This window comes from Trichechus manatus, unplaced genomic scaffold, assembly GCF_000243295.1.
Source record: "Trichechus manatus latirostris isolate Lorelei unplaced genomic scaffold, TriManLat1.0 scaffold00069, whole genome shotgun sequence".
Classification (NCBI taxonomy): domain Eukaryota; kingdom Metazoa; phylum Chordata; class Mammalia; order Sirenia; family Trichechidae; genus Trichechus; species Trichechus manatus.
In genome coordinates, this window is record NW_004444005.1 from 2,624,488 (window position 1) to 2,649,077 (window position 24,590).

The window sequence follows — 24,590 nt, forward strand, 5'->3', positions numbered from 1 at the left end:
CCCGCCATAAAAGAAATTAAAATGTAAGCTAAAATTGTGGGTGCGCTTAACATTTTCGTGTGCACTGCCTTATTTTAATGTCTGCATTTTACAGGTAAGAAAACAAGGGTTCGGCTTTAATTAAGGTGCCCAGCCACACAGAACCCAGGCATTCCAACAACTACCCTGGTGGCCTTTTCGCCACGCCATGGCTGCACTAAAGTGCACGGGGGCTGTTTCTGGTCCGGGGATTTCCCGGCCCCCCCGACTCCTCACTCACCACTACCGCCTGTCAGTGACTACGCGTGCATTTTGCCTTCACCCTGCAGCGCGCAGTGGGTTAGTTACCGAGGGCAGGTTCTGGCCTTCGAATGTCGAAAGCAAATAAATGGCCTCCTGAATAGGGCTCATTCTTATCCTTCGCTCCCGAGGTGTTGCTCTCCTCTCTACCCGAGAAGGTCATCGTTCCTAACTCCCGCCACGTCCGCACGGACTAACCGGGCCTCGCAGCAGCTCAGCCTCGGTTTTCCCGCCCTCAGCTTCGGCAAGCACCGCCGGCAGCTGGGGGCCAGGGCCTGGACGTATCCACAGGCTTTCCTCCGCCGCCTATCGTCTTGCTCTCATTGGATAGCCTTACCTTTTCCCCGCCCCCAAGGTTTTTGCTTCCTCATTGATTAAACTTTGGCATTGTCCATTCGACTCAGACACCGCCCCCTCTCCACCCACTAGCCCCCATCCCGTTCTCTTCTGTCCCTTGTACCCCTCCTGTGCCCCCATCTAGGGGGAATGGGTAAACCATGGCCTGAGCTTTAAAGGCACCAGCTCCTCCTCCTGCCCCAACCCACCCACAGGGCCCCTCCTCTCCATCTCCCAGGCTCAGCTTTCCATCACAAAGCTCCCCCAACCTGGTCTTGTCCCCGCCTCCTCTGCCCCGCAACCACCTCTCAGACGCTTTAGGCTCTCTGGCAGAGCCGGCGGCGCGTGGTGGGGATGCGCTCCATGAGAGCTCTCCAGAATACCCTGAGCCGGGCCGGCAGTCACTGCCCTGGGGGAGGCTGGGGTCATCTAAGCCGGAGTCCCCTCCTTGGCTGGGGCGTCCGGCACCACCTCAGTGAGGCCGCGGCGCAGGGCAGGGAGACGCCGCACAGCCACCAGCCGCCGCACCAGGATCAGTAAGGCTTGGGAGACAAGGGCTGGGGCCAGGCTTGCTCCCGCTCGCATTGCTTTCGCTGGCTCTCGAGTTCCCTTCCCCCAGGAGCGCACCTCTTGTCCCTCTCTTCTCCTCGCTCACTAGCCTGCGACGCCTTTTCCTTTAAATTTGGGGCTTTGGGTCCGCGCGCGGGCGGTAACGTGCCGTCCGCCCGGGAGGGCGATTGGGCAGGTCGATTCCCGGGATGGTGCCAGTCCAAGGTGTGTACTTCACGGGGGACGCAGTGGGCGCGGAATGTTGCTTGGTGCACGTGTCTGAGTGCAGGGCCGTGTCCGCCCATCCTCACTCTCCCTCTCCTCCCTCATAGGGAATGCGTGGGTATGGAACAGCCTCCTGCCTCCTGTCCAGGTGTACTTTGGGTCTGTCTGTGTGATGTGTGTTTCTGCGTGTCTTTGGCGTGTAACGTGTGATGCCTGTGTATTACTGGTGCGCAGCTACGTGCGTGTGTCGTTTGCATATGTGTTGGGTGTGTGCATAGTCAGGGCTCCCTGAACTGTAGAATAGGGTTTTCTCACTGGTTGTTGAATGGGGAGAGTATTTGCAGTAGGAGAAAAAAATCGTAAGACGCAAATTTCCCAAACCAGAGACAGAACCGTTGTTTGTGCCGCTCAGACTCTCTGATTTAAAGGGTTCTTTTCCCTTGGGCACTTCTTTCCCGAGAGGCCGAACCTCTCTCACCACACTTGGTGGCAGAGGGTCTTTTCTCCCAGACACACACGGAGCTGAGCAGGAAATCTTGTCCTCAACAGAACGCCAATACAGACACTACCCAAGTAGCGCCTTCTCTAGTAGGAACTAGAGCTCTCTCCCCGTTATCGACATCTGCCTGATGACACGCACATCATAATTAGACAGTCACAAGCACTACCTTACCACCACTGCAATCCCTGTCCTGACAGGCACAGACCAATAAGGTATTACTTATTATTAACAATAATTATGCTGTACTTTTCCATCAGCCTCTCCTCAGAGTCTCGGAATATTTACGCTTTAAAGGATAAGGTCTCTCCCTTCTGTTCTACTCTCCACCCCAACTTCCTCCCAAATGATCACCACGGGAGACAGAAATAGTAGTGGGATAAAGCAAAGGTTTAACCTCCCTCACCCACCGCTGTAGGATGGGGAGCTAGCAGTATCTCTGCACACACACACCCCCATACCTGCTTATCCAGTGGAGTCAAGTGGTAGTGGTGTTTTTAGGGAACCTTGCTCTATCTCCTGCCTATGTCCCCCTGTACTCCAGGAACCTCTTGGTAGCAACATTAGACTGGTGCTCCCTGGGCCGAAGGGGTTGAGAGCACTGGAGGGGAATGGGCTCTGGGAGTGTGACGCAGTGAGAGGAAGGGGTTCCTGTGTTTGGGGGCAAACGAGGGCAGCAAAGAGAATGCCCTGTTATTAGGGTTACTGGTTTGTTTTTCTTTCTTCATATTTTAACTTTATTCGTTTTCTGATCATAAAAGAAAAACCAAGATAAATACAGAAGAGTATAAAAATCCCAATACTAGAGATAACCAGTTAATACTGTGATGTATATCTATATATATCCCGTGTGTGTGTGTGTGTGTGTGTAAAATTTAACAAAAATCAGATCATAGTATTCATATTCTTTAGTAGACTATCTTTTCCATTTATGAACAGCTTCTAATATTGAATATATGTGTGTTTATATATCTGCATATATATATGGATATTAGGAGCCCTGGTGGCACGGTAGTTAAGTGCTCGGCTGTTAACTGAAAGGAGGTTGGTAGTTCAAAGTGGTTCTGCAGGAGACAAGATCTGGCAATCTGCTCCCATAAAGATTACAGCCTAGGAAAACCTATGGGGCAGTTCTACTCTGTCCTATAGGGTTGCAGTCATGGTTTGAGTTATGTCCCCCCAAAAATGTGTGTATCAATTTGACTGGGCCATGATTCCTGGTACTGTGTGATTTCTGTATGTGTTGTAAATCCTGCCTCTATGATGTTAATGAGGGAGGATGGGCGGCAGTTGTGTTAGCAGGGCAGGACTGGAATTACAAGATTGGACTGTGTCCTGAGGCAATCTCTTGAGATATAAAAGACAGAAGTGAGCAGAGAGTTGGGGGACCTCATACTATCAAGAAAGCAGTGCTGGGAGCAGAGCGCGCGCGTCCTTTGGACTGGGGTCCCTGCGCCAAGAAGCTCCTAGTCCTGGGGAACATTGATGAGAAGGCCGACAGAGAGAAAAAGCCTTCCACTGGAGCTGACGCCCTGAATTTGGACTTTTAGCCTACTTTGACTGTGAGGAAATAAACCTCTCTTCGTTAAAACCATCCACTTGTGGTATTTCTGTTATGGCAGCACTAGATGACTGAGACAGTTGCTGTGAGTTGGGATCCACTGGATGGCACAGAACAACAACAATGCGTGGATATATGTATATGTACCAAATGACACTGTCATTTTAAATGGCTGTCATTTTGCCATTTTAAAAGATTCCATTGTATGAGGTAGCATAAGTTATTTAATTAACCAGTGTAAACTTTGATTACTATATACTGTTTTGTGCACTTGTTCAATTATTTCTTAGAATAAATTCCTAGGAAATTTTTCTCCCCAGAGACATCTGATGTCATTGATGTCTTATATAACCTTCTAGAGATATTTCATGCATCTATCAGCAAATACATATTGATATTATTGTCCCTTTTTTTTTTTATACAAATGGTATCATACTATACACATTGTTCTGCACCTTGCTTTTTCCCCTGATATTACATTGTATATCAATCTGTATCCGGGTCAAAGGGTATGCAGTTTTTTAAGGCTTGTGATATATTCAGTGGTGTAGCATTATTTCCCGTCTTGCTTCAGCTTCCAGACACAAAGACCTGTCCTCAAAGTGTTCCTGTGTCCATTCCTTCTCCAGTTATCCCTCAGAATTAGATAGCTTTTTCCCTCCTCTCCTGTCACACATGGCTCTGCTCCTCCCTATAAGCAACTAGCCTCATTGTGACCATTGGGTTTACCCAGAAACCGGAAGACTCTTCCCTCTCCTGTTATTCCTCCTGGCCCAATACACACACACATGCCTAGTCTATGGCAAGGTTCTTGAGAGTCTTTTTAATTTTTAGTATTGTTTCAATAGATAATGTATTCATATTGGTTTAAAATTCAAAATATACAAAAAGATACATAGTAAAATGTATCCCTCCCACCTCCTCTCCTACCTCTGCCCTCAAACAGTGATTCGTCAGAGAGTGGCATGCTGTCCCGCCTGGGTGATCTGCTCTTCTACACTATTGCCGAGGGACAGGAACGAATCCCCATCCACAAGTTCACTACTGTAAGTTGCCCTTTACTCACTCAGAACCCGAGTCCCTTGGGATCTCTAGAAAGTGGGATAGGGAGAGTAGGACACATGCAAGACAGGACAGCTAATGAGTTGCTACATGAGGATGGAGAATAGATGATAGCAGATGCCTAGGATGATGAGACAGTCCTGTCCCTGTCCCAGGGTGGGAAGATTGAATCTTCTGACTCAACCTATCTTCTTGATTTGGAACTTTGACCCAAGGGGTTCAGAAGCCAGCTGCCATTATGAGAAAGGGCAGGAAGCCCTTGTTAGCTTTCAAAGCTGCTCCATTCCCTCCTTTCTTAGTCTCTAAACCCATTTGTTCCACCAACTGTAGGAGTTGAGCAAATTAGGCACCACTGGGAAAGATTATTGGGAAATTATTGTCCTTGTAGCTGACCTTACCAGGCCTCTTCTTTCCCCTAAAGGCATTGAAGGCCACTGGTCTGCAGAGGTCAGATCCCCGGCTCCGGGACTGCATGAGCCAGATGCACCGCATGGTTCGAGAGTCCAGCAGTGGTGGCCTCTTAGACCGAGACCTCTTCCGAAAGTGAGGGCCCCAGAAACAGGAGCACCGCTCTAAACAATGATCTATGGAATCATAGGATATAAGAGCAGTGAGGGATCCTGGGGATCGTATAGTTTAACCTCTCATTTTATTACTTAAGTAAGACACAAATGTGTATATATTCATTATTAAAAGTCAAACAATATTGAAACGCATGTCCTCATTTCTCTCCCTCACTAACCCCAGTCTCTTTCCCTGGAAGTAAACATTAACAGATTAGTGGATATGTTCTAGATAATGTTCCATGTCTTTACAAACAAACATGAATATATGTAAATATACACATGTGATGTAGGAGTTTTTAAATATAAAGGTGACATGCTATATGTATTATTCTGGTATCTTCTGCTCCTAATGCTCTATCTTGGGTTATCTTTTCATATCATCACAACCCCACATTTCAGAGATGAGGAAACTAGGACTCAGAGAGATAAAGTGACTTGCTCAAGGTCACAGAGCTGTTGGTCCCAAACCTGATGACCTCTCACAACCTTCTTGATTGCCAACTTCCCTGGCTCCAGAGTGAGTCACGGCTGCATCTTCCAGCCCCCCCTAACCCAATCATGTCTGGGATCCAGGTGTGTGAGCGGCAACATTGTGCTCCTGACCCAGGCATTCCGAAAGAAGTTTGTCATTCCTGATTTTGAGGAGTTCACGGGCCATGTGGATCGCATCTTTGAGGATGCCAAAGAGCTCACTGGAGGCAAAGTGAGGGCCAGAGGACTAAGGGAGGGGCAAGGGCTCTGGGCCAGACAGGACTTGCTTCTCAGAAATTGCCTGGGGCTGGGATTCCAAAGGATGACAGAAGAGAAGCAGAACTTCTAAAAATAGGGACAAGGGCTTTTTGTATTTCTGGGGCCCTGTACATGTGATTCCTAGAGCAAGTGAGGCACTCGGAGGCTTTTATGGGGACAAGTGGCATAGGGAGTCAGTAGAGGCTTAAGAGAGGCCTATTGGGTAATTAAGCCTAAGAGCCGGAAGAAGGAAGCTGACCCCCAAATTCTCCTTTTACCTTCCATGGGCTTTACTGCCATCCCTACAGGGTTGGGGCCACAGAAGGATAAGGCCCTCTGTGACTTAAGGCTTAGGTGTCTCTGGGAGCAACAGGCTGGAGGGGGCCCCTCTGCCCAGCAGGAGACAGAATTTTCACTTTTTTCCTGAAAGACTCTCCTGACCCTGAACCTCAGCTTTGTTCTCCCTCTCTACATTCACATCTCCAGTCTGTCTCTTCTTTTCCACTCACGCGCAGGTGGCGGCCTACATCCCTCACCTGGCCAAGTCAAACCCAGACCTGTGGGGCGCATCCCTGTGCACCGTGGACGGTCAGAGGTGAGATGCTGGGTGAGAAGAGGGGGCGGCAGGCACAGAAGCAGAACAAAGGCTGACCCCTTCTGTGCACACGTCTCCCTCCAGGCACTCTGTGGGCCATACCAAGATCCCCTTCTGCCTGCAGTCCTGTGTGAAGCCCCTCACGTATGCCGTCGCCATCAGCACCCTAGGCACTGACTACGTGCACAAGTTCGTGGGCAAGGAGCCCAGCGGCCTGCGCTACAACAAGCTCTCCCTCAACGAGGAAGGTGAGCGCCAACAGGCCTCAGACCAAACCTGCGACTGCCCCCTTCTCATCCACATCCCCCACCCCCCACCTAGCCTGCTTTTTTGTTTTTTTTCTGACCTTCCTGATTAGCCCAGTCATGCCTTCCTCCCTAGCAAAGAAATCTTTCTTGTCTAACCTGCCGAGTGGGCAGGCTGGAAAGGAGACTTTGCTCAGTAGCTAATGAGTTTCTGGGTGGTTTCTATTTCCCCAGGAATTCCCCATAACCCCATGGTCAATGCTGGTGCCATTGTCGTCAGCTCCCTGATCAAGGTCAGTGGTACCCTAGCCTTCTGCAAGGTTCGCTTTTCTAAGCCCCCTTGATCCTGTATCTCTCATATCTGCCCAGCTCTCCAGGGAGACTGTTGTGGGCCCCGAATCCTTTGATGGTCCCAGGAAGCATGTGAGAGCATAGCAGGGACCCACATGTTACGCTGAGAATGTTAGTAAAAGGAACTACATCCCCCCACCTCAACACACACACACAGTTCCCTGCCCCCCACACCCATTGACTCTGGAGCCCAGAGAAGCGAGCAGGTCCTGACCCCTATCTAGGACCAAGGGCCAAATGCCAGAGACAGGGGGAGGACAGCATCATTAGGTGCTGATTGGCCACTTCTAGGTGAGCGACACACAGAAGGAAGGGTGAATAGCCAGGCAGGGGCAGCTATTCACGTCACCTGGAACTGTGAATTGGCCTTGAGCAAGGCTGTCAGGCTGGCCCATCAGCTGTAGGTCTCCCAGGGCTTGAGCAAGAACCTAGGAGCTGCGTGGGCAGCAACACTCTGGAGCCAATCACAGCCCCTCCCGGGGAAGGTGGCGTCAGGAACCCTCCCCCCAGAGGCCCAGGTGTTCTGTTGTGTGGGAGTCCCTGTGGTGTTGACTCTAGCTGACAAGTACAGGAAGCAATGAGGCTGGCGGAGGAGATCAGGTCAAGACTCCCTCCTTGCTCTCTGATGGCTCTATCTTCAACCCTGTATCTGGGACCTGTCTCATCCCCACCCCATCGAAGCTGGCCCTAATGGACTTGCCTCTTTAGCTTATTTCCGTTATCAGTATAATTGAGTATTATATAGGTAACAGATACCCTCATCCCATTTCTGTCATCTACTCTAGTCTTGGAGATGGGTATGGGAGTCAAGGATGGGCTACAGTAAGGCTCTAGCATGGACTGTAAGGAATGGGGATGGGAGTCAGGGATGACGAGGCTCATGGATAAGGGTGAGACTGGGGATGGGATTGGAGGTCAGGAAAATGAAAGGGGTGTCAGGAATGAGGGTTGGAATTGAGAATGAAAGAGGAGATGAGGCTCATAGGTGGTTTTTGGCTTTGAGAGTCTTGGCAAGGAAGGGCCTAGGCACAAACCATCACACTGCCTCTCTCATTGCCTAATAAATAGAAATGAAACAAATTATTTCACAACATAAACAAGTGTTCATGAAAAGGCTCAGAGGAACCTTGGAGGCGCCTATCTGCACACTTATTACTTGATAATAAATCTTAATGGTTTGGCTTATAAGGTGGTCAGATATGTATGGATATAAAAAGGTCTTTGCAACACAAAAAAAAAGTCATTGTAAAATGTAACATATTTCCAGTAGCAAACCAGTCTAACTCCACTAGGTCCTTCTGACCCTCCCTTCTGGCCATCCTCCCAGGCTGGAATACTGACATCTCTCTCTGTCTCTCTGCAGATGGACTGTAATAAAGCAGAGAAGTTTGATTTTGTAAGTTCCCTTGATATTATCAGCCCCTGCCGGCTTTTCTCCCTGGTGTGCTGTTCTCTCTAGTTGCCTCAGTGCCTGGCTCTAACCCCACTATACAGCAGCCCATACTAGAAGCCTATTCAGAGGTGTGGGAATCTGTTGGCCTCAGAGAGGGAAGCCTCCTCAAGTCCCTGCCCTCTCAGACAAGGCTGGGATAAGGACTGAGTTCAGCCAGGCTAGTCAGCCTGGTATGAGTGTAGTAGGGTCCTCAGTCATGTGGAACCTCCCGTGCCCCTTCTCTTCCAGGTGTTGCAGTATCTGAACAAAATGGCTGGATATGAATACCTGGGCTTCAGCAATGCTACGTAAGGCCCTGTTAAGAGGATTGGTTTGAATGCATTGTGTGTATGGTTTTTTGGAGGGTGGGGAGAAGGGGGTGAGAGGAAGAGAGAATCTTATAAGAAATCTCAAGGGAACTTTGGCCTCCCAGGTTCCTCTGAGCCCTTTCATGAACACTTGTTTACGTTGTGAAAAAATTTGTTCCATTTCTATTTATTAGGCAATGAGAGAGGCAGTGTGATGGTTTGTGCCTAGGCCCTTCCTTGCCAAGACTCTCAAAGCCAAAAACCTCACCAGTTTTGGATTTTTTTGTTTTTGTTTTTTACACTTTACAATAAAGCCATGCTCAGTGTTTGCATAGCTTCAGAGGTTTCCTTCAGTATCACTGTCAGAATTTATAAAGGGGATGATTAGTTTGACACCTATGATATAGTCCTGTCTCTCTCAGGGAAGGTGTTTTTTCCCCTTCTCCCCATACCTGCCCCTCAAATTTCAAGTACTAAATTGGGTGCTTATTTCAGATTCCAGTCAGAGAAGGAAACTGGGGATCGGAATTATGCCATCGGCTATTATCTCAAGGAAAAGAAGGTAACTGGCAGAAGCTGGCAGAAAAAGTTCCTGGGAATTCTGTGGCTGGTGGAGGGGTAACAGGAGGGGACTTTGGCTGAGATCCTGGCAGTGTGAAAGGGGCTGCTAAGGGTCTGAAGGGAAATGCTCTCCCCTCTCCTTCCTTGCAGTGCTTTCCTAAGGGGGTAGACATGATGGCTGCCCTTGACCTCTACTTCCAGGTAAGCAGACACTGCCGTTCAGCTGGGCTGAGGGAACATCACAGACTGCCTTCTTTGCTCCAACCTCTCCAGTGGTTCTGGTATCCTTCAGAAACACCAAGGGAACTTGTTAAAAGATGAAGATGCCAAGAATACTGCTCTACACCCAAGAGCAGGGTGTTCAGGTCACACCACACCCTCACCTCTCCCCGTCTCCACAGCTGTGTTCCGTGGAGGTCACCTGTGACTCAGGCAGTGTCATAGCAGCCACCCTTGCCAACGGCGGGATCTGCCCCATCACAGGGGAGAGTGTGCTAAGTGCTGAAGCAGTGCGCAACACCCTCAGCCTCATGCATTCCTGCGGCATGTACGACTTCTCTGGCCAGTTTGCCTTCCATGTGAGTGTTTCTGACCCTGCCACCTGTTTCCCATGAGCCCAGTGCCAAGAAGAGAGGACACTGAGTCTCTGAAGCTTGTTCTCGCCTCTCTCTCACCAACTTCCAGCCAGGCGATTAGGCCGAGCACCCTTAGGGGAGTTTGTCAAACACATCAAGTTCCTCACACACAAACGCATGGTGTTTCAGCTTCGGAACCACTCTTCTGCTGCCCTCCTTCAGGTCTCAGCTTAGATGTCACTTCCTCAGAGAGGCTTTTCTGACCACCCTATTTAAAGTGAGCCCCCTTCCACCCAGATTCTGTGTCATAGGACCCTACTTCTTTTCTTCTGGGTGTCTATCCTAAGCTGTAATTATTTTTGTCTATTTGTTTACTTGTTTATTGTCTGTCTCCCACTACCAGAGTATAAGTTCAATGAGGGCCTTTGTCCTAGTTCTAGCACTGCTTCCAGTCTAAAATACTCAATGGATAGTTCTTGAGTCAGTGAATTTAAGGGGGGCAGGGATAGGTATTGGAGTAAGAAAAGCAGCTGATAACCAGCCAAAAGGTCGAGGTGGGCGGTGGCCTTGCCCATGCAATCATTTGGGAACCCTAACTTGTTTATTAACCCAGATTTTGGGCATCCCCAGCTCATCCTTAGGCTCCACTCTCCCCTAGGTGGGCCTGCCAGCCAAGTCAGCTGTGTCGGGAGCCATCCTGCTGGTGGTACCCAATGTCATGGGAATGATGTGTCTGTCACCACCACTGGACAAGCTGGGGAACAGCCACAGGGGCATCAGCTTCTGCCAGGTCGGTTGCTTTGCATATAGTAGATATTCAATATTTTTGAATGAATAAAGCAATTTTGAGCTTCTACTAAGTGCAAAAAAGGAAACATTATCTCTGACTTACAATTCTAGAAGCTGGTGTCTGTCTTCAATTTCCACAACTATGACAATTTGAGGCACTGTGCTCGGAAGTTAGACCCACGGCGTGAAGGGGGAGAAGTTCGGGTAAGGAAAACCCCAGATGGCTTGTAAGAAAATTTCAGAATAGAATGTTCCATGACAGTTCAGCAATACCCTTGGCTAAGCATGGAGGGAGGAGGGTCACAGGGCAGAGCTGGGTTCAAACTCACAATTAATCTCAGGTGAGTATGATTTGTCTTCCAGAACAAGACTGTGGTGAACTTGTTATTTGCTGCCTATAGTGGAGATGTCTCAGCTCTTCGAAGGTACTTCTACTGTGACCAAAAAACACAATAAACCACTCCTGGTCAGAGATCTCATTAGGAGGCAAACAGCAAAACACAGCAAAATAGTTAAGTACTTCAGCTTTGAAGTCAGGCAGAATGGACACAGAGTGCATTTAGATGAGATTATTTAAAAAGTACAGCGTCTGCCACGTGGGAAGAACTTAATAGCAGCCACTGTCATTACCAACCTAGGTGATAAGAACTGAGTCCTAGGGGGTAGGCAGCCTACCTGAATTGACTACCAACATCAACAAATGCATACTGGACACCTATCATGGGTAGACAGTGATGTTTCTGGAATTATTACACTCCCGTCTTTCTGACAGAGGAGTAACAGTCTCATCTTGATACAACAAGGATTGTGTAGAACCTACAAGACCTTGGCATGAGCTCTGTTTTACTTTTTCTGGAACCCATCCAGACTGACCCTTCAGAAAGGACACTAGTGACTCTAGGTTGATCTGCGTCACACCAACTGCTTTCCACTACCCTCAGGTTTGCCTTGTCAGCCATGGACATGGAACAGAAAGACTATGACTCCCGCACAGCCCTGCATGTTGCTGCAGCTGAAGGTATCTGAAGGGTTAAATAAGAGGGGAAACATTATAAGACCATAACCCGTCGCTGTCAAGTTGATTCTGACTCATAGTGACCCTAAGGATAGAGAAGAACTGCCCCATAGGGTTTCCAGGGCTGTAATCTTTACGGAAGCATACTGCCACATTTTTCTCCTGCAGAGAAGCTGTGGGTTTGAACCACTGACCTTTCAGTTAGCAGCCAAGTTCTTAACCACTGTGTCACCAGAGCTCCCTGTAAGACCCTACATATTCCATATACCTTTGCCGGCATGGCCTTTCTTTTCTAACAAGAAAACTCTCATTTCATGTGTCCTCAAGGTGACAGAGGCAGCAATTAGTTTTGTCCAGATGCCCTTTAGACTGCAGCCAGACTATTATTGAGTGTTGCAGGGAGCAGAACGGGAAGAGGCCTGTTTCTCTCCCTTCTTGGTACAGATCCCAGCTGCCAAGGGTCTGCACCAATGTTAACACCGAAGGGTTCAGGACCTCTGCTCTCTCATTCTCCCTCTGTCTGTATTCCTAGGACACACTGAAGTTGTTAAGTTCCTGATTGAGGCCTGCAAAGTGAATCCTTTCGTCAAGGACAGGTGAGTAAGCTTAAGCTGGGGGTGGGGTGGGGTGCAGGACAGCATGCCCACCACTACCCTCCAGCCAGCACACATGGATATAACCAGTGCACTCTCAGTGCCTTCTCTGTCTCACGATGGTCTTTGTTCTTCTCAGGTGGGGCAACATTCCCCTGGATGATGCTGTGCAGTTCAACCACCTGGAGGTGGCCAAGCTGCTTCAAGATTACCAGGACTCCTACACACCACCTGCGACTCAGACGGAGGCCACGGCTGAAGCTCTGTCCAAAGAGAACTTAGAGAGCATGGTGTGAGCACAGGGCGTGGACACAGTCCCTGTGCAAGAAAAGGCGCGAGTTGGCCGCACATTTAACCCATAACCACTGAAAACGTTATGGAGAGCTACACTGCTTCCGTGGGGACCAAGAAAGTCATTTGGTGACTTAGGCCAGTGCTTTTTGTGAGTTAAAATACCCTATTCCCTTGGCAGACAGAGCGTACAGAAGGGTCTTAGTGGACACTTGCAACAGAGCTACCCAGAGACCATGGGCTTCTCTGAGGTACAGTCTAACGGCTTGGCCCACTCAAAACCTTCCCAAGTTTTCACCCAGGTCCCCTATTCCTCTCCCTGTAGAAACCATAACTGAGAGACACTCTGGTGGAGGGGCTCCTGCTACCACACACGTGTATATATCCCAGAAGAAGGGAGAGGAGGACCTATGCACCTGGAGAGATCTGCCCCCATTAGCCAGGACATGCTGCTACTGCTTACAGCAATTTTATAGACAGAGAAAGTATTTTGTGCTCCAATAAACTTTAATTACACAAATCATTATTTTTGCTAAGCCCAGCCTTTCTCTTTCTCCCCTAGGGGTATCCAGCTGCATCACCATTATAGAAGGTAGAAAAGATGGAACCACAGAGTCAGGGCCCAAACAATACATATTTCACATACATACTCATTCACCCCACTTGGTTTTCCCTGACCCCAAATACTGCTTTAGGTTAAGTGCAACCTGCTGCCAAGAGGGATGGGGGCTTGGGTCTGAGCAGGCCCAAAAATGGATTGTGCAAAACCTCAGGCATCTCTCTGTAAGTTCCAACTGTGGCAGAAATGAATACAGAACTTCTCAAGAATCAATGCTTTCTAGCACTAACCCCCTATATATCTCCTAAGTGTTTCTTCCCCTTTGGTCATGATTGTAACGGGCACAACGATTGTAACAGATTGGCTGAGTGTCAAAGGTGTGCAGATTAAGGCAAATAGACTCCGAGTGGGGATAGGTGCAGCTGTGTGGGGCTGAGGGTCTGTGGCATTGAGGTATGGGGGACGGCTCTGTTCTTACTTCAACATACTGAGTCAATAAAGCACTTACTGAGGGAGCCAGAGCCCATATTCTGCATGTGTTATAGAGAAAGGGCCAAATAACCGAATTACCACTCCTCCAGCCAGAGGCAGAAAGGATTTACTCTGAAGAGATGTGGTAGAGCTCCAAGAACAAACAGAAGTTACATGTAGGCAAGGGAGGGAGAGGTATCACAGTGATGAATAAATTCAAATAAAGCTCAAAGACACTCCCCAAACTGAATACAGTCAGAAGGTCTAGGCACAGGGAGGCAGAAGGGCTGAAGGAAGCAAGTCAGGGAAAGCACATCCATGGTAAGCTAGGAAACTGGCATAGTTTGGGGTGCAGGGGGTGGTGGTGGCTACGTATGCCTAGCTTTCATGGGGTAGGGGAGAGGAAGATGGTTAAGATACTGCACAGAGGACCCAACAGTGAATTGGGAGCTACAGGCAAAATAAAAAGGCTTCAGACACTTTCAGCAGAAGACAAATCAAGAACATGATTAGGGGCTCCAATGACGGACATACTAGAGACCCTCAGGCACCTCAAGCCCTGAGTGGGTCAGCAGTTCTCCATCCCAAAGGGCAAAGGCAGGTACTACTGGACCCCGGAAATCTGTCTGTAGCACGTGGACCACAGCGACCCGGTTCACATCCACCAGGCTCAGCCTCTGGGCCTCATAGTCCAGCAGCAGCCCCACCTTCTCTGGCTGCCCGATGCCCTCAATTGGGGTTTTCTCCTTGACCAGCATGGTGTGCCACTTGCGCTGGGCGTAAGTGAACACCCAGGAATGGTCATCAACACCGATGCAGCTATCCCGGGATATATCCACATCTGCCACTCCTATCCGGAATTGCTGGGAGCGCTTAACTGTCACTTCCCAGTAGTGCCTGCCGCTGGTGACCGCTGTGTCTGCCAGCACCACTGCCCAGTCCCGGAAGCGCTCAACATTCAGGGCTACCTTGGTGGGCTCCAATCCCACCATGCCATATTTGACACCTGTGTCACCTTTGAAGAGTGCCAGGCTGCTGTGGGCGGTTTTTTCTTCCAGTTTGAAACTGATGCCTGCGGGCAGAGCAAAGAGACTGGATGATGACAGGGGCCAGAATCCTAGGACTGGGGGTATACGATGTGAATCAGGCAGTCATGAGATAACGTGGAAACAGAGAAGAGTAAGAATGTCAAGCGGGCAACAGAGTAGGGAGTTGCTGTAGTATGGCCAGCCCCAGGGGCTGAAAAGCTCAGTTTGGGGGAAGCTCCGTGATTTAAAGGAATTGCATGGTGTCCCAGGTTTGGAATATCGATACCAACGCAGACAGGGAGGAGAGTGGCCTGGGACGGCTGAAGTTGCTTCTCGGAGCAGGCTCTGGGAACAAAAGGCGGAAACTTTCCATTCTGGAGGCAAAAGATGGTAAAAATTGATGACCCTACCTCTCCGGGCTTCCGCGGCAGCAATTCTCAAACGTTTGGCTCCCCAGCTGCACAGCCGCAACGAACATGCAAAGTGCAGCGCCATCTCGCTCCCCTGTTGAACAGGGCACGCCCCCTAGCTGGAGACCCCGCCGTGGGCGGGACAGACTCCCCTCCACGTGGTCCGCGGGAGGCGGTGGCGCAGTGTGATGACGTAAGGGAGTCCACGCCCGGCAGGGAGCCGCCATTTTAGTGATCTCTGTCGTGGCAGTTTTAATCTGTGGAGGAGTGTTGTTTAATTATGCTGGCATTTGAACGAACAGGGCCTGTAGAGGGATGGTGTAGCATGATGATTAAAAGTATAAATTTTAGAATTAAACAGTTGAATTAGAACCCGGCTCCACTGTCTGACTTCGGACAAATGTGACTTCTCTGAGTTTTCTCATTTGTAAAATAGAAATAGTATCCAGCCCTTAGACTTTAGTAAAAATTAAATGAGAATCATCTAGAATAGAGTTTGACAAATAGAACCACTGGGTAAGTGGCAGTTGTTTATAATAAGTGTATAAATACTGTAAATGTTCATTTTGTATTTTCAGGGCTGGGAATAAAGGGTTTAACTCAATATTCGGTTTCCAGATTAACCAGAAATACCAACATTTTGGGATAGGCATGGGTAGATGATTATGGAGGGCCCCTACATTTAACATTTTAATCTTTATGAGGCCCTATGTCCCTGCTGTCTAAATCTTCCAGTCTGTCCACTTAAGATTCTGCTGATCAGCCCAATATCAACATCCCACCTTCATCTTTCTATTGCCCCCCTACCCTAAAAAAATAAAAAAAAAACTTTTAGGCCCTGTTAAAAACAAGACTTTGACAATTAAAGAGATCACATATTTATTAAGAGTGAGAAAGTAAGAGAGAAAGACATTTGCAAGCACACAGTCATTTCTAGAGAAACTGCTGTGAGTATCGCAAAGCAGATTTTTGCTTATATGGCGTTTGCAATCTCCTGTTAAAAGAAAGAATGGTCAACAATTAACTTTAAAACAAAGATGAGAACGTCAGGGGACAGGGAAAGTAGATTAATGGAAACAGAACAACCAGAACAGAAATGAGAATGTTCACTCACTGTGAAGAATATAACCAATGTCACTGAACAGTTCGTGTAGGAATTTGTTGAATGGGAACCTAAACTGCTGTGTAAACCTTCACTGAAAACACAATAAAATATAAAAAGAAAATCATTCAAAAAAAAAACGTACAGATGGTTTTTTGAAGGTTATATGGTAATACAGAAGAACATGTCACACAGAATATACAAAACTTAAGAGATACAGGTCTTCGGAAAAAGAGATTTTAAGCTAAACATCTGCCGTCTGTTACTTCAAAGTGAGTAAGGCCCTTGGGAAACAAGAAGGGGCATTCTTTTTTTTTTGCTTTCCTGTTGGCTCCTGCCTTCTCATCCTTGCCCCTGGGCTGGTGAGCCTATTTAGTCTTGTATACATGGTTAGCTATGTGTATTATTTTTTGTTTTATTGGCCTGTCTAATCGTGTGCTGAAGGATGATCCTCAGGAGTGACTTTAGTACTGATTTAAAAGGGTGTCCAGGGGCCATAACTCTCAGAATTTCTCCAGTCTCTGTCAGAGCAATAAGTCTGGTCTTCTATTGTGACTTAGACTTTTGTTCTACATTTTTTTCCAGCTGTGTCTGGAACCCTGTATTGTGATTCCTGTCAGAGCAGTCAGTGGTGGTAGCTGGGAACCATCTAGTTGTGCTGGACTCAGTCTGGTGGAGGCTGTGGTAGTTGTCCATTAGTCCTTCTTTCACTTGTGTCTTAGTTATATAGTGCTGCTGTAACAGGAATACCACAAGTGCTTGGCTTTAACAAAGAGAAATGTATTTTCTCACAGTGTAGTAGGCTGTAAGTCCAAATTCAGGGTGCCAGCTCGAGCAGAAGAATTTCTCTCTCTGTTGGCTCTGGGGGAAGGTCCTTGTCATCAGTCTTCCCTTGGTCTAGGAACTATGCAGGAACTCCAGGTCTAAAGGACAGACTCTGCTCCCAGCGCTGCTTTCCTGGTGGTATGAGGTCCCCCTGTCTCTTTGCTTGAGTCTCTCTTTTATGTCTCAAAAGAGATTGGCTTAAATTGTAGATTAATTTTATAGATTGAGTCTACATAACTGCTGCTAATCCCATCTCATTAACATCATAGAGACAAGATTTACAACACATAGGAAAATCACATCAAATGACAAAATGGTAGACAATCCAACAATACTGGGAATCATGACCTAGCCAAGTTGACAGATATTTTGGGGGGACACAATTGAATCCATGATACCTTGTGTGTTTGGTTTTCTTCATTTTTCCCTTGCTCCAGATGGGGTGGGAGCAGTAGAGTACCTTAGATGGCTGCTCACAAGCTCTTAAGACCCCAGACGCTACTCACGAAAGTAGGATGTAGAACATTTTCTTTATAAACTATGTTAGGCCATTTGAGCTAGATGTCCCCTGAGACCATGGTCCCCAGGCCTCAGCCCAGTAATTTGGTACCTCAGGGAGAAGGGGCATTCTTTTTTTTTTTTATTGATGTAATTAAATGAAGTTTACATTTCAAGTTACTCTCCCATACAGAATTTTTTTCTTTTTTTAACATAAATTGTTATGAGACCCCAACTGCTCACCCCATTCTATGACAGCACACTCCTCCCCTCCACCGCTGATTCCCCATGAACATTCAACCATCTCCTAATTCTCTCTGCCTTCCCCTTTCACTTCTGGACAGAAGCCACCCCTTTGTTCTCTTATATCTACTTGTCTAAGAGGCACATTCTTCACGAATGTCACTTTATGTCCCACAGTCCAGTCCAATCCCTGTCTGAAGAGTTGGCCTCGGAAATTGTTTTAGTTCTGGGGTGATGGAGAGACCAGGGGCCATGCTTTCCGGGGTGCCTCCAGTCTTAGTCAGACCATTAAGTTTGGTCTTCTTACTAGTATTTGAGTTCTGCATCCCATCGTTCTACTGCTCCAGCAGGGACCCTCTGTTGTGTTCCCTGTCGGGACGTTCATTGGTGGTAGCTCGGCAGCATCTAGTTCTGGTCTCAGGCTGATGAAGTCTCTGGTTTATGTGGCCCATTCTGTCTCTTGGGCCAATGCTTTCCTTGTGTCTTTGGTGTTCTTCGTTCTCCTTTACTCTAAGTGGTTGGGACCAATTGATGCATCTTAGATGGCCGCTTGCAAGCTTTAAAGACCCCAGACGCCACTCCCCAAAGTAGGATGCAGAACATTTTCTTAATAAGGTTTGTTAGAGAAGGGCTATTCTTGAAGGATTAATGAGGGTAGTTTGCAGGGGTATATTTAAAGATAGGAGGCCTGATTGTGTAGTGGTTAAGAGCTCGGCTGCTAACTAAAAGGTCAGCAGTTCAAATCCACCAGCCACTCCTTGGAAACCCTATGGGGCAGTTCTACTCTGTCATGCAGGGTCGCTATGAGTTGGAACTGACTCGATGACACCGAACAACAACAATTTAATGATAAGACACCCAGAAGTCTTGGAGCATTGTCCAGGCTTCTGGGGAGTTGTTTGATTTCAACAGTCCTTAAGAACCTAAAAAATTAATCAAAAAACTTTTCCGCCTCCCAGAGTTCTAACCACCATTCTAGTCGACATGGCCCTGTTTGGGTTTTTTCTTGTAATGTGGCAACATAGTAGCTTGTAAGCTGGTCTCCCAACTTTGGTCTGTCTGCTTCTAATCCAATGCCCCTACTACAGTCAGAGTGATATTTCTAAATCACAGATCTGATTATGACACTCCCTTGCTTAAACTCTTCACTGTGCCTGCATTTCTTCCAGGGTAAGGCCAAATTCCCTCACGTGGCTGTAAGGCTTCATGTGATATGGCTGCTCCCAACCTTATTTGTTCTTTCTCACAAAACAGTTCCTGCTTTGAAGGGCCTGTGGTCTAGCCAGGGAGATAGATGAGAATATTGGCAGTTGCAGAGGATGCGCTGAGTGCTATGCCTGGGGTGATTACAGGATGCTCAGGAAGCAAAGGAGAAGCCTCTGATTTAGTATATGGGGGAGTATTGGGGAGAGACTTCCCAGAAGTCATACCTGTGGCTTAAAAGCAGAAGCGGTTAAGCAGTTGAGGGAACCGTGTGTACTAAGGCCTGCAGATGAGAGAAAACAAGGCCTCATCTCCTGCCTCCCTAACCTTGCAGCCTAACTTCTAATTATCTATGAGGCCATGCCCTTTCTTAACTCTGCCTGAAAAATAGTATTCTGAAATACCCCTCTTTCACCCCAGCCAGCTCAAGACTTCAGCTAATGTCTTCTCTCGATGCATGGATGGATGAATGGATGGATAGATACTCCGAGTATCTCATCTTCTCTGGTAGAGTCCACTGTCACCTATTGGAGAAGAACTCTCAAATTCTCCAACCTCATAGTTCTCTCCTGAGTTCCAGATCTGCGTATCTAACAGCTTATTAGACATTTCTGCTTAGATGTCCCCCCTAGTCACCTCAAACTCAACATGCTCAAAGCTAACCTCATCTTCCTACACAGACTTCCTCCTCCTCTTCCATTCCCTGACTCAGTGAACTGCAACCCATACGCAGCCAGTTGTCCAGGCCCGAAACTTGAGGATCCTTGACTCTTCATCTCCCTCATCTCCCGCATCCGATTAAGATTTAATCCCTATAGTGTTATTTCTCCCCTGGACTACCAGATCAGCTTCTAAGGAGTCTTCCATTCTCCCTAGTTCTGCTGAGGGAACATTTAAAAAGGGAGCACAAACCGCTACCTGTTTCACCCATTAAATTGTGAATTCTTAATAACAGGGATTAAGTCCTTTGTTCTCTGTGCCCCAGGGCCCCAGTATTCTTCTTAGCATAGAGCATGTGCTCATTGTTTTCAAATCAGTAAATGAATGAGTATAAAGGGGTTTGTCCCCTGCATTCTTGCAGTGCAGTGGCACATTCTCTCCACCAGGGGTCAGCCTGGCCAAGCCTTTTCATCCTGCCAGACACTGAGATGCAGCCCTGGTGGCTCAGTGGTTAAGACCTACGGCTGCTAGACAAAAGGTGCAGTTGGAGTCCGCAGAGGTTCCTTGGAAACCCTATGGGGCAGCCCTACTCTGTTCTATAGGGTCGCGATGAGTTGGAATCAGGTCGCTGGCAACAGGTTTCATTTTGTTTGTTTGTTTAATCTTTTTAAATCTAGGAGCAAAGTGCTTGGAGGAGAGATTTCTTTTAGAAAAGTCTTGCTGTCGGTACTTTACATTTTGGTAGTAATGAGAAGAAGGTTCCAGAATTTTGTTTCTGTAGGATTTCTCCATTCCATCCTGGCCTGTGGAGGTTGAAGCAATCACTATACATCCCTCACACCGTCACTTGGATGGCTTACCTGGGCTCTCTTGTCACTTAAATGACTTCCCTTCATCTCTTGCACTATTTCACTCTTACCTACTGACTGTCCGTCTGATAAACTCACCTTCTCCATTCACATGACTTACCTGCCTTGTTGCTAAAAAACAAGTAATTAATTCTGAACATTTCCATGCATAATGACTGATAGGACTTTACTTGACAGGGACGAGGGGAAAAGACATTCTAGGCAGAGGGAGCAGCTTAGGGTAAAGCGCTGGGTTATGAAATAGAATGGGGTGTTTGAGGAACCACGAGGAGTACAATATTACTTAGTCTCGTGTTGGGGAGATAAGGAGAGCAGTTGGAAGAGTTGAGAATGGATTATGAAGTATGCCATGCTAGGGAGTTGAGGCTTTGTCTTTCAGGCATTCAGGAGCTGTTGAAGAGTTTAAAACAGGGAAATAATCAATTACAGATACTTTTATAAAGTTGGCAGCAACATAGAGAATGAATCCGAGGGGATGAGACTAGAAACAGAGACAAACGGTAAGAAGCCACTAGAGTTCTCAGGTCAGACATGGTGTGGGTTCAGCTGTCCAAGGGTTGGAACTGGTGGAGCTTTGGAGACTGATTAGGTGGGAGTGAGAGGATGGGAGAAGGAGTTGAAGCTGATATTTAGGTTTCTGACTTAAAGAGGGTATTATACATAGGTGAATATAAAGTTCAAGGGAGAGAAGGACATAAATGAGGTCATCCAAGGAGATGGTGTTGACTAGAGTAAGTAGGGAATCAAACTGAAAGCGCAACCCTAGGGAATACCAATACATGAGATGACACATATAAAGTACTTGGGATCTGACTCAGAGTGAGCAAGTGTGTGCCGTTTGGGGTTGTTTCTGGCGCCTTAGAAAAGGAAGGGGAGAGGAAGGTAAGAAAAGGATGGGACAGTCCCTTTATTGCTTTATTTCTTGGATTACCCCCATTTCCAATGTGTTGGGGCCCTGGCCTGATCCAAGAGCTAATTGGAGCCTTAACTATGGATGAGAGAGGGATGAAGCACTCAGAGCTTGGTGATTATTCTGGACTTTGCCAGGAGTCAGCAAAGCATAACCAGAGAAAGGGAGAGAAGCAGGGGTGGGCCTCAGGAGCCAGCCAAAGGGGCTGTTGGGCTGGCTTGTGTTATGTTGGGGCCTTTGTCCTGCTGAAACTGTCCACACAATGGAGTTGGGTTCCATGCTGACCTGGCATTCTGAGTATGGGGCTGGAGTAGAGATTCCAGAGGGTGGAAGCAGAGATGAATGGTCATCCAGCCCCTCAGGACCATGTCTGTATTCACCCAACTGAAATTATTTGATAATAAGAAATTATGTTTGTATCTAATTCTTGAATGAATTCATTTATACTTAATGCTAGCCCTGGTTGTGCAGTGGTTAAAACTCTCAGCTGCTAACCAAAAGGCCAGTGGTTTGAATCCACCAGCTGCTCCACAGTAGAAAGATCTGGCAGTCAGCTTCTACTTCAGTAAAGTTTTACAGCCTTGGAAACCCTATGGGGCAGTTGTACTCTGTCCTGTAAGGTCGCTATGAGTTGGAATCGTCTCGATGGCAGTGGGTTTGGTTTGAGTAACTTAATACTTAAATTGCTTAGGTGTATCTTATTTATCCACATACAACCCTGTAAGATCAGCCGAGTAGGTATTTTTTTTATGGAACTCAAACCTGGGTTATCCTTTAGGTCCTGGTGATATGGACTGGCTAAGGAGCAGCTTCAGGAAGGTAGTGAGCTGGTTCTGGACAACCTCAGAGGTGGCTATGGTAATCTCATGGGACCCACCGTGGAGGAATGAGACAAGACAAATATCTTTGTCTGGAGATTCTCTGAGCTTTGTGGTCTCATTTGCGCTCTACTAGAATGGGTTAGCCTTCTTATTATTAGCAAGCTCAGGGCGCAGTGAGTTTATGTTAATGGGGGAGGAACAATTCAGAAAAGGAGAGTGACAATGGTTGCACAACTTGAAGAATGTAATCAATGTCATTGAACTGTACCTGTAGAAATTTGTTGAATTGGTGTATGTGCTGCTGTATATTTTCAACAACAAAATTATTTAAAAAATAAACATCGATTTAGCATATGATCCAGCAATTCCACTCCTAGGTGTATACCCAAGAGACTTAAAAACAGGGACTCAAACAGATATGTGTACACCAATGTTCATTGCAGCATTATTCACAACAGCCAAAAGGTGGAAACAGCCCAAGCATCCATCAACAGACGAATGGATAAACAAAATGTGCTATATACACACAATGAAATATTATTCAGCCATAAAGAGAAATGAACTTCTGATACATGCTATGACATGGATGAAACTTGAAAATAGTATGCAGAGTGAAATAAGTCAGACATAAAGGACAAATACTGTATGATCCCACTTTTATAAAATATCTAGAATAGGCAAATGCATAGAGACAAAAGTTTATTGGTTACCAAGGGCTGTGGGGAGGAAGAAATGGGAGTTCTTGCTGAAGGGGAACTGAGTTTCTGTTTGGGGTGATGTAAAACTTTTGGAAATGGATAGTAGTAATGGTAATATAATAAGTTGAGTGTAATTAAACGTCATTGAATTCTACACTTCAAAGAGATAATTCAGTCAAGTGTAGAGATAGATGAAACTCCAGGATGATTACAACTACAAGCCATTAAGACTTACAGTAACTTTGTAACTATCCCTGTATTTATTATTTTGCAAATTCTTTTCCACTTCTGTAGTTCCTATTAGAAAAAACTTCAAACATGTTTTTGTATGCTTTCTTAAGGCCAGCAGGAGAGAAAGGTGGAGAATCTATGGGTAAATTTTTTTGCAACTCCTGAAAACAACCCTAAATATAAGAATGAAATAAAGTAATAGCCAAAAAAAAAAAAAAAAGGAGGGGAGACAAACTAACCAGAAAAAAAGACAAAGATGCTTTGGGTTGTATCCTGGGTAATCCCAGGAGTGTTAGAACTCAGGAATCCCCTGCACCCCCAGGCAATTCCCCGAAGGCACCTTCCTTTTCAGAATCCAATGGCCCAGTTGCCAACCTAGCACTGGTACCTTCCGCATGGTTTCTGTGTTTCTGGTGAAGCAGAGAGGTGTCTTTATCTTGCTTTCCCTGGGATTCTTCTCGGTGTCTTCCAGATCTTCCCTTTAGCTTTCCTCTTTCCCCCTCTGGCTCCTGAAATCCAAATTCATGATGATTAGGGAGTAGAAGTATGAATCTCTGCCTTCAGTGTCAGCATCTGTGGTTGACAGAAGCCATTATCAGCTCCTGTCCCTCACCCAGTGAATCTGGAGTAGAAGAGCTAAAGAGCTTGGTAGGAGAGGAAAGGGAGCCAAGACTGGGGAGAATGAATACCTAGGGGTGAAAATGGTATAAGTACAAGTATCTTAGGTGCCCTTGGGGAGAGCACTGATTGGGAGTGGGGGTGGGAGATGGGGGGATGAGGCTAGTCTCTGTTGGCTGAATGAAGGAGACAAGAGTTGTTCCCTGGTCAGAGAATTGGAGCTGGCCTCTCTCTGCTGGCCTCTTTCTCCAGTGGAGGCCCCTGAAACACTTGCTCTTCACCTCCCAACTTCACTCACCTAGACCTAAAAGAGCAGTCTCCAAACTGGAGCAGAACACCCAACAGAGTCTGGACCAGGCCAGGAAAACGGTGATCTGAGAGGTAAGATTCCTGAGGAGAGGAGGAATTGCTGTCTTTTTCTTTAGACTCCATATTTCCACTATTGAAATGCCATACTCCTGCCCTTCTCTGCTGCTAAACCCCAGTCCAACCAGGTGGTAGCTTTTTCTCTGATCACTCCCTTATTCTCTCCTTCAGTCCTTCTTTCCTACCAGATCAGGTACTTGGGGGTGAGCAGGTTCAGAATTATGAGACTGAGGTCTGGCTGGAGAGTTTCTTAAAGGGAGAGGGGAGCAGAGTGAGGCTAAGGAGGAGAGGGGTGGGAGACTAGTGGGAAGTCCCTCGACATGCCTGAGCGCAAATGAACCCCCTTGCCCCAAGGTTTCCTTCCCCATCTTGTCCTTTTTCCTTCTTGACCAGCCTGCTTCCCCAGACCACCCCCAGACCTTTTCCTGGGGATCAGGAGTGCTGTCCTCATGGGCTGGGACAAGACCTGGGGTTTAAGACTTGTGTCTTAGTCACAGCCATATTAGTGAGCATTAAA

At 47.1% G+C, this 24,590-nt stretch overlaps 2 protein-coding genes across 6 annotated transcripts; one reads left to right on the top strand and one right to left on the bottom strand.

Moving 5' to 3' along the window:
- The first annotated feature begins 772 nt into the window (after positions 1-772).
- GLS2 (glutaminase 2) lies at positions 773-13,084 on the top strand. Of its 5 annotated transcripts, none has more exons than XM_012556558.1 (18): positions 773-1,151; positions 4,396-4,495; positions 4,933-5,054; positions 5,651-5,780; positions 6,322-6,401; positions 6,486-6,649; positions 6,881-6,939; positions 8,361-8,393; positions 8,679-8,737; positions 9,160-9,299; positions 9,449-9,499; positions 9,700-9,876; positions 10,532-10,663; positions 10,774-10,866; positions 11,026-11,087; positions 11,604-11,680; positions 12,210-12,273; positions 12,410-13,084. In XM_012556558.1, exons 9-18 carry the CDS (start codon positions 8,710-8,712, stop codon positions 12,564-12,566), a joined length of 981 nt encoding a protein of 326 aa, XP_012412012.1. In that variant the 5' UTR covers positions 773-1,151; positions 4,396-4,495; positions 4,933-5,054; positions 5,651-5,780; positions 6,322-6,401; positions 6,486-6,649; positions 6,881-6,939; positions 8,361-8,393; positions 8,679-8,709; the 3' UTR covers positions 12,567-13,084. The 5 variants fall into 5 exon arrangements, with proteins under 5 accessions (XP_012412012.1, XP_004379972.1, XP_012412010.1 ...); XM_004379915.1 differs by having other exon boundaries at positions 9,233-9,299; XM_012556554.1 differs by having other exon boundaries at positions 970-1,064; positions 4,393-4,495; positions 9,233-9,299.
- A 754-nt stretch (positions 13,085-13,838) lies between these two features.
- Positions 13,839-15,122, bottom strand: SPRYD4 (SPRY domain containing 4). Its single transcript, XM_004379916.2, has 2 exons — positions 15,030-15,122; positions 13,839-14,663 (listed from the first exon to the last, which is right to left on the bottom strand). The coding sequence occupies exons 1-2, from the start codon at positions 15,112-15,114 to the stop codon at positions 14,125-14,127; spliced, it is 624 nt and encodes a 207-aa protein (XP_004379973.1). The 5' UTR covers positions 15,115-15,122; the 3' UTR covers positions 13,839-14,124.
- Between the last annotated feature and the right edge of the window lie 9,468 nt (positions 15,123-24,590).

What these genes read in the sequence shown, in the direction of transcription:
- GLS2 (XM_004379915.1), top strand. Translation starts at nt 970, where the DNA reads ATGCGCTCCATGAGAGCTCTCCAGAATACCCTGAGCCGGGCCGGCAGT. An exon ending in CTGGCCAGTTTGCCTTCCAT is followed by an intron (nt 9,877 to 10,531) that starts GTGAGTGTTTCT and finishes ACTCTCCCCTAG; the next exon opens with GTGGGCCTGCCAGCCAAGTC. An exon ending in GATGTCTCAGCTCTTCGAAG is followed by an intron (nt 11,088 to 11,603) that starts GTACTTCTACTG and finishes CACTACCCTCAG; the next exon opens with GTTTGCCTTGTCAGCCATGG.
- SPRYD4 (XM_004379916.2), bottom strand. Translation starts at nt 15,114, where the DNA reads ATGGCGCTGCACTTTGCATGTTCGTTGCGGCTGTGCAGCTGGGGAGCC. An exon ending in TGCCGCGGAAGCCCGGAGAG is followed by an intron (nt 14,664 to 15,029) that starts GTAGGGTCATCA and finishes CTCTGCCCGCAG; the next exon opens with GCATCAGTTTCAAACTGGAA.